Source organism: Esox lucius, chromosome 1, assembly GCF_011004845.1.
Source record: "Esox lucius isolate fEsoLuc1 chromosome 1, fEsoLuc1.pri, whole genome shotgun sequence".
Classification (NCBI taxonomy): domain Eukaryota; kingdom Metazoa; phylum Chordata; class Actinopteri; order Esociformes; family Esocidae; genus Esox; species Esox lucius.
The window spans coordinates 9421766-9430663 of record NC_047569.1 but is presented as its reverse complement, the minus strand read 5'-3'; the positions used below and the strand labels follow the sequence as shown (position 1 = coordinate 9430663).

Here is an 8898-nt window from a genome sequence, read left to right as displayed (position 1 = left end):
ATAAAAAATGACAGAAACAACAGCACATTGAAAGAGTATGACAATAACTGTGGTTTAGGAGTTGTTTCTGTTTATCAGGGAGGGGGTGTATCCATTATAAAATATGGGGCCCTGGTGAAACAAAATCCTGCTCTACTATTTTAATGAATCAGAGGTATACTGTACACACATTAATCCCAATGTAATAGGTTATGTGTAATAACAACATGGTAGATTTCTATGCTGGTGAGTCAAACCAAAGATTAGAAGGCACCACTGGAAAGACAAGACTTTTAGCTTTCAGCAGACACCCTGGATACCCAGACAGGGTCTACCGTTGTCATATAAGACTGAATTTAATTAAGTATCAGAGGTACCCCAGATATGCCAGACATTCAAGGAGTTAAAAATTATAAACTGATTAGGGCTCTTAGATTCATGAACTGAGGTTAGCTAGTAAAGCCCAGAGTCCAAACTAAACATGGCAAAGCTGCATTTAACAATTATGCTGCATACAACTGGAATAAACTACCAAAATATCTTAGACCTGCCCCAGATGTATCAAGCTTTAATCTGGGTTAAAAACACTTTTCTTTTTACGTGCCTATAACTAAGTGCTTAAACTTAACCAAACTATTAGCCTTACAGCTTTTATAGTTACATAGCTCCCTCACAGAATCTAATATGGAAACTTCCAGTTTAGTATATGCTTTTATTCGATTAACTTTTTAAATAAATATAAAAATTAAAACTCACAATAACCTGGTTGCATAAGTGTGCACACCCTTAAACTGATACTTTGTTGAAGCACATATTAATTGTATTACAGCACTCATTACACTTATTACACTCATTACAGCAGTCATTTTGGGTAGGAGTCTAGTAGCATGGCACATCTTGACGTGACAATATTTGCCAGCTCATTTTTGCAAAAGTGCTCCAAATCTGTCAGATTGCGAGGACATCTCCTGTGCACATCTTCCTCTTGTGAAGCCATGCTTTTGTGGATTTGGATGTGTACTTTGTGTCGTTGTCGTGCTGAAAGGTGAACTTCCTCTTCATCTTCAACTTTCTAATGGACGTCTGAAGGTTTTGTGGCAAAATTGCCTGGTATTTGGAACTGTTCATAATTCCCTCCACCCTGAATAAGGCCCCGGTTCCAGCTGAAGAAAAACAGCCCCAAAGCATGATGCTGCTACCACCATTCTTCCGTGTGGGTATGTGTTCTTTGGGTGATGTGCAGTGTTGTTTTTGCGCCAAACATACCTGGAATTATGGCCAAAAAGTTCAACCTTGGTTTCATCAGACCATAACACATTTTCCCACGTGCTTTTGGGAGACTTGATGTTTGTTTTTGCAAAAATTTCAGCCGGGCTTGGATGTTTTTCTTTGTAAGAAAAGGCTTCTGTCTTGCAACCTTACCCCGTAGCCCATTCATATGAAGAATACGGGAGATTGTTGTCACATGTAGAACACAGCCAGAACTTGCCAAACATTCCTGCCGTTCCTTTAATGTTGCTGTAGGCCTCTTGGAAGCCTCCCTGACCAGTTTTCTTCTCGTCTTTTCATCTATTTTGGCGGGACGTCCAGCTCTTTGTAATGTCTCTGTTGTGCCACAATTTCTCCACTTGATGATGACAGTCTTCACTGTGTTCCATGGTATATCTAATGCTTTGGAAATCATTTTGTACCCATCTCTTGACTGATTTCTTTCAACAATGAGATCCCTCTGATGCTTTGGAAGCTCTCTGTGGACCATGGCATTTGCCCTGAGATGCAACTAAGAAAATGTCAGGAAAATCCTACTAGAACTGCTGAACTTTATTTGTGATTAATCAGAGTTACTTTAAATGTGTGCAATGACTGCATTGTGTGCAATGACTTCTATTTAACATTACTTTAAATGTGATTGGTTAATTCTGAACACAGCCACATCCCCAGTTATAACACTTATGCAACCAGGTTATTGTAAGGTTATAATTTCTCCCCCTCGAAGATTTCAGTTTGTTTTTCAATGAATTGTTCACATTATAGGTCACATTAAAAGTGTAAAAAGTTCTGACATGATTTATCTTAGTCTCATTATTTTACATCACAAAAACCTGGCATTTTATCAGGGGTGTGTAGACTTTTTAAATCCACTGATAAACGATAACGATAAAGTCAGTTATCTTCACCTATATTGATACAGTAGTTATTGTATCAGTGTCATTCACAAATGGCTAATAAGCTGTTAAAATGACCATAGATGCTATTTGTGGTGGAGGTAAACTTAATAAGAAATGTTACTCAGTTTAACACATTGCTTAATGGGGTCTAGCGACATATTACTTGCTAATAAGCTTTTAAAACATCCAGTGGCAAAAGTTATACTGTTCATAGATACAATTTGTGGTGGAGGTTAATAAGAAACGTAAAACAGTTCAACACAATAGGTCATTCAAACTTAGCGTGACGTGGGATTTTTCAGGGATTTTGGCCCACTCTTCCATACAGACCTTCTCCAGATCCTTCAGGTTTCGGGGCTGTTGCTGGGCAATACGGTTTTTCAGCTCCCTCCAAAGATTTTCTATTGGGTTCAGGTCTGGAGACTGGCTAGGCAACTCCAGGACCTTGAGATGCTTCTTACGGATCCACTCCTTAGTTGCCCTGGCTGTGTGTTTCGGGTCGTTGTCATGCTGGAAGACCCAGCCACGACCCATCTTCAGTGCTCTTACTGAGGGAAGGAGGTTGTTGGCCAAGATCTCGTGATACTTGGCTCCATCCATCCTCCCCTCAATACGGTGCAGTCGTCCTGTACCCTTTGCAGAAAAGCGTCCTCAAAGAATGATGTTTCCACCTCCATGCTTCACGGTTGGGATGGCGTTCTTGGGTTGTACTCATCCTTCTTCCTCCAAACACGGTCTCATCAGACCACATGACCTTCTCCCATTCCTCCTCTGGATCATCCAAATGTTCATTGGCAAACTTCAGATGGGCCTGGACATGCGCTGGCTTGAGCAGGGGGAACTTGTGTGCGCTGCAGGATTTTAATCCATGACGGCATAGTGTGTTACTAATGGATTTCTTTGAGACTACGGTCTCTTCAGGTCATTGACCAGGTCCTGCCATGTAGTTCTGGGCTGATCCCTCACCTTCCTCATGATCATTGATGCCACACAAGGTGAGATCTTGCATGGAGGGAGATTGACCGTCATCTTGAACTTCTTCCATTTTCTAATAATTGTGCCAATAGTTGTTGCCTTCTCACCAAGCTGCCTGCCTATTGTCCTGTAGCCCATCCCAGCCTTGTGCAGGTCTACAATTTTATCCCTGATGTCCTTACACTGCTCTCTGGTCTTGGCCATTTTCGAGAAGTTGGAGTCTGTTTGATTGAGTGTGTGGACAGGTGTCTTTTATACAGGTTGATTGGTTTATTTGATCTAGCCAGTGTGCCCACATGGAAATAACCTATATAAACATATATGTTTAAATATAGGTTTTGATATATGTTTTTAATATATGTGACATATATAAAATTGGCCGTTTTCCTATATTATATGTACATATATACACATATATGTACATATATGGGTACATATATGTACCTATATAGGTACATATATGCACGTATATATGTGTGCATATATGTACACATAAATGCACATATGTGTACATATATACGGGCTTATATGTACCTATATAGGTACATATATGCACGTATATATGTACCCATATATGCACATATGTGTACATATATGGGTACATATATACGTGCATACATGTACCTATATAGGTACATATATGCAAGTATATATGGGTGCAAATATGCATGTATATATGCACCTATATGTTTACCTATATATTAGTAAAATTATTAAAATCCATAGCTACTATGCAACATAAATAAAAGCCCAAAATGTAGAAATGTACATTTATTTATTTACTTAAGAACAATCAAATAGAACAAGAACAAAAACAAGACAAAAAACTGAATAGAAAAAAAAAAACTATTTATCTTGTTGAGCTTTGAATTGATAGATGTGCCTATCTGCCCTCGGCTGGCTGCCGGCCACTTCTTCAATGTAGCATCTAGAGAAGACAAAAATAATTAGACAGTATAATAATAATATAGTGCTTCATCAGGAACCCAAAGTGCTTACAGTACAGCTGCGACTGGAGACATATTTTGGATAAAGGGCTGACCATAATAAAAAATGTGTCATGTAAACACGTCAATTGGAAGATTCTGATTGGATTCTGCTAAATCTGAAAGAAATTCTGATTTGAAACATCACCCCCCCTTTTTGGGGGGGGGCATTGTTCTTTCATATGCACACGTCCGTCATGGGAACTGCATTGTTAACAGTCACACAGTCAATCATGTGCATCCAAAGCAGAGAAAATTCATGGATAGGAAAAATGTTGCCACTCCCGAGTTTTTTGTTTAGCTTAAAACACAGGTGAAGTACAACTTCTGCAGTTGTTTTAGGGAAATTAAGACCGCTCTGCGGATGTCAAAATGCTATTATTCTGAATAAGGCTTGGTGCATGTTTATGCACGTCATGATTAGATTATTTGTTTCCATGTAAACAGATTCAGATATTCTAATCCCTCAAATTTTTTATCTGATGTAAGAAACTTTGCACATGTAAACATATCTAGTTGTCAATGGGCTGCACTTTTATAGCATTTTCCTGCACCCCCAAAATACATTACAATGTCCTCCCATTGACCCATTCACACACACATTCCACCCGCGAGCTGCCATGCTAGGTTTACTCGAAGAGCAATAAGATCAAGCAATAAAATCAATAACCGGTATAGACAAAATAAGGCACAAACACAGGACAGAGGGGATTAAGGTGAAGGAGGGGTGAATATGATTATTTAAGAACACTTCAGACGACAACAATATGCCATGAGGTTATTTGCAACACTATATGTTCTACAAAATAGAGGACTACACACCTTACAGCGCAATACCCCAGCAATGTGGCTTTAGAAGAGGAAAGGTAGGATCAAGAAGTCAGAAAGCGATGAATTAGTATTAAAGGTGCCAAGCAGATACAGTAACAATAATTGGTGCCCTACTTTATGCAGTCTCCATTGATGCCTAATAAATATTGATACAAGTAGGCTATGGTTAAAGTGGTGAACTTATAAAGTCTTAAAAGTTTGGTTTTCCCTTCTCAATGCATTATGCATTTACTCACCAATAATGGCTGCCTTTTTAATTTGGTCAAGTGCGACCAGCTGCTCCCCATCCCCTCTGGTTGGCTTCCCACCTTAAAGTAATATTTCAAAATTATTATGAAAGGGGTGTAAAATGAAGGTGGAGAAAGCAAGAGTTTTTTTTATATACACATCATGTTTTCTTGAGGTGCAAGGAAATACAAAAATGCCAAGTAAAAAAGCGATGGTATGCCCGCACACACATAATTTATTCCACAGAATATGACTGTTTTTTTTTTCAAGGACAGAAGAGATTAGGAACATGTTGTTTTGTACCATTCAGGTTGCTTTTCAGCAAAGTCTCCAAATCAAAGGTGCCCAGCAGGAGATTCCGCACCATGGCAGTAGCAGAGGGGGCAAGGCGGGCTGCTTTCCACGCTTCAGCCTGGCAAAACACCCCAGAGCCCTTTATAACTTCCATCTGAAAAATAATTTCACATCACAATATACATTTATTGGCAATTTTTAGAAACTTTTTCATGTTTCATATTGATTCTTATGCTTAGCTTCCCAATAGTTAATAGGTTTTTATGTATAAATGCAGATTAATGATATGTATAAATGCAGATGAATGATAAAGAAATGAAACAAATTAATCACTGCCCAAAACGTTATTAAAGGAGAGAAGGAGGAGGACAGGGTGGGGGGAAAGGAGGAGGTTGGATGGAGAGTAGGGAAGGAGAAAAGACAGTGGGTGGAGAGGAGTGAAGGGGGGCAGGAGGAGAGGATGATTGTCACTTATAACACTAATTGGCTCCTACAAAGCACACAGTTTATACCCATCCTTACTACATAATATGTTATTCACCTGTGTTTTCGCTGAGGTCTCAGCTGTTGCTGCAGTCTTGTTAGAGAAGAAAAACATTGTTAAACTCTTCAACAATTTTATAAATATGGGGCAAGTAAATTACATATTACCACTAACTATCCCAACATAAAAATCCCTATAGCTCAGTTGGAGCCTTAAGTAAAATCTGAGGTATAAAAGGGTTACACACACCTGTGGTGTCTCTCGAAAGCGCTCAGTCACCATGGGACTCTCTTTAAAGGGCTCGGTGTCCTCTGGGCTCTGTCTCCTCTCTGGAGTCTTAGAGAAGAAAGAAACATAGTCAAACTCAACAATTTCTATTCATCCAAGCAAGCCACTATAGATTCTTATTTACAGGGGGGGCTTGAAAAACATTAAACATGCCAATAAATTAAAGTTACATGCAAAAGTAATCAGCCAAACATAATAAAAATCCATATAGCTCTGTTTGAGTAACAATTAAAATAAATAAATAAATAAAAATGCAAGGGGGTTACTCACCGGTTGCATTTCTCCAAAAGTCGAGAAGGAGGAATCTAGATCCTCCACAGGAGTCCTTCCAGTCTTCTTCATAGAAGAAAAATATAGTTATTCTCTTAAATAAATTAAAGTGTAAATACATAAAAAATTAACACTATCAATCAGCCCAACATCACAAGTCTCTCCAGTTCTGCTTGAGAAACAATTTTAAAAAGCAATGAAAATCAGAGGAACTTACCTTTTGAGCAATAATGGCGATGTCACTTTTCATTTGAGGGGTTTCTAGAAAGAGGTTATATAAAGAAAAAACTATAATTACAATCACTAGATCAAAATAGCACCCAGCAACTCAGTGCCCTTACTCTTCGAAAGACATTTCCTGCAGGTGTGAACTCAAGCTAAAACCCTCCAAAGCCCATTGATAAGGCTCTGCATAGGAAACCTGGTTGTGAACGCAATTTTCTTTCTCCAATTTCTCCCAAATTCTAATTCCCCAGGGTTTTTTTCTGGAGCCGATTGCCTTCTTGAGCCGTTGAAGACAGAAAAGCATCATTTATTCTCATGAACTGTATGTTCTCTAGGCCATGACTTTTGTTAACCCTCTACAAATTCCTCCAGAAAGAGACAAATAAATATAAATCTAATTTGAATCTTATCAACGGCTATATGAGCACACACACTACCTCACCAGCTAACAACATATTTTGCCAAACACGTGTTTCAGCCCATAACATTTCTAAGTTTACACTTCTCTGCCACCGCAATATCCATCTCCAGAAAAAACCTTGCTAATAAATATAAAAATTAGGAATACTTACGATTGATGATAATGTCTTTCAGACGTGCATTTTCATTTTTAAGAGAATGGACTTCATTTCTCAACTCCTGCAAATTTCTTTGCATTTGGTCAAGTTTCCTTCTCTCCCACATCTGTTCATCCAGGTGTTTTCTAAATTCAGCAGCTGTCTACGAGAAAGAGACAGAGAGAAGAACAACAGCTAATTGTTATATAACTTATTTTGTAAATGGTTGATTCTGATTGGCTGGGAGGATGTCACGAGAGGTGTAAGAGGAAGGTGGCAAGAAGTCTAGGGCAGAAGTCCCTCCACTTGGCTATATGTAACTGGTTGTCTGGCCTCCTGGTGGTTATTCCTTACTTAAAACATGAAACTTCCTCATCTTGTATGTCATGTAATGTATGTATGTAATACACCACACAATGGATGTCATCATTTAGGCTACCTTTTTCTTAGAGGGTGGTACTATGTCCTCTTCATCCCCAATACGCTCCTCCTCTTCGCTGGCCCGCTGGGAGGGAGAGAGAAAGAGAGAGGACAAAGTTGCCTACTGTGCCGGTGTCATACCTTGTTACAGCTACTGGTAATGCACTTTATTATAAAAGTCTTACTTATCTTTACTGTATTGCAATGTAACAACACACACTGGATGCAGACTGGTAGTGTACCTTGTTCTTTGAAGGCCTGTCATGACGCGCCTCATCCTCCTCCTCCTCCTTCTCCTCCTCCTCCTCGTGGTTGTATTTAGAAGGACATCTCTTTTTATTGTCAACCTTGACAGAGAGAAACAGACTGACTTTTAGCCCAACTCTTATTAACTTACGTTACACCACCTTGCACATACATCTTGTCAACAAAGCACATGAAATCATCATAGATGACACAATTACAAACCTACACACATGCCTACACATTAAGAAACAAGAGAGAGAGGGGGAGATCATTTAAGTAAAGCACCAATTGGTGCAGTCAGTTACCCTTTTCTTTGAAGCCTTCTCAGTCTGCCCCTGATCACGGTACTTTGAGTTTGGGATGTGAGGACGTTTTGTTTGCTGTGTGACTTCTTTCTCCATCTCGATCCCACGCAGTTTAATTTGGAGAGTTTTTTCAAATTCTGGTGCAATAAAATTAAAATGTTATCATGAACTGCAAACGTTTGTCTAATCATGCTTAACGTTACCAAATCTAACATTAGTCCCAATTGGACTTCGCTTACATTAGCAAATTATGTAGCTAACATGAGCCAGAAAGCGAAGCTATTGCTAACCAGGGACCTAGCAAGATCCATTTTAGACTTCTTTAAGAGCGAGAAAAAACATTAAATGTGGTATGTAACTACATAACGTCAGATAAAGTTAGCATGTAACATACTTGCCACGTCAATAATTCTTGCTCGGTGCACCGGCCAGGGTTGGCGGCCTTTTCGCCATTCCACCAGCTTCTCGTTTTTTTCAGTCCTTTCAAGAAATTTTTTTACTGAAAAATTCCGGACACAGTCGAGAGCCAAAATACTATGGGCCCCTCTATCCTCACCCTCAGTCCATTCAAGTAGGACATAGCGGATCTCCAACGCTGATATCGCAATTTTTACGCCCAGCCGTTATCTTTCGGCGCGAAAG

The 8898-nt window shown here is 39.2% G+C and overlaps 1 protein-coding gene across 1 annotated transcript; it reads right to left on the bottom strand.

Annotated features, from left to right (window-relative positions):
* Positions 1–3968: 3968 nt before the first annotated feature.
* On the bottom strand, positions 3969–8745 carry LOC117594727 (cancer-related regulator of actin dynamics homolog). Its single transcript, XM_034293336.1, has 13 exons — positions 8651–8745; positions 8257–8393; positions 7948–8052; positions 7725–7790; positions 7301–7448; positions 6721–6764; positions 6504–6569; positions 6195–6281; positions 6003–6038; positions 5471–5615; positions 5176–5247; positions 4931–4958; positions 3969–4050 (listed from the first exon to the last, which is right to left on the bottom strand). Exons 2-13 carry the CDS (start codon positions 8350–8352, stop codon positions 3969–3971), a joined length of 975 nt encoding a protein of 324 aa, XP_034149227.1. The 5' UTR covers positions 8353–8393; positions 8651–8745.
* Between the last annotated feature and the right edge of the window lie 153 nt (positions 8746–8898).

Bases quoted from the DNA above. Each gene is read 5' to 3' on its own strand.
- LOC117594727 (XM_034293336.1), bottom strand. From the start codon at position 8,352: ATGGAGAAAGAAGTCACACAGCAAACAAAACGTCCTCACATCCCAAAC. The intron at 7,791-7,947 runs GTACACTACCAG...TCTCCCTCCCAG, and splicing joins ACAGGCCTTCAAAGAACAAG to CGGGCCAGCGAAGAGGAGGA. The intron at 5,616-6,002 runs GTGAATAACATA...ATTATTTTTCAG, and splicing joins AGACCTCAGCGAAAACACAG to ATGGAAGTTATAAAGGGCTC.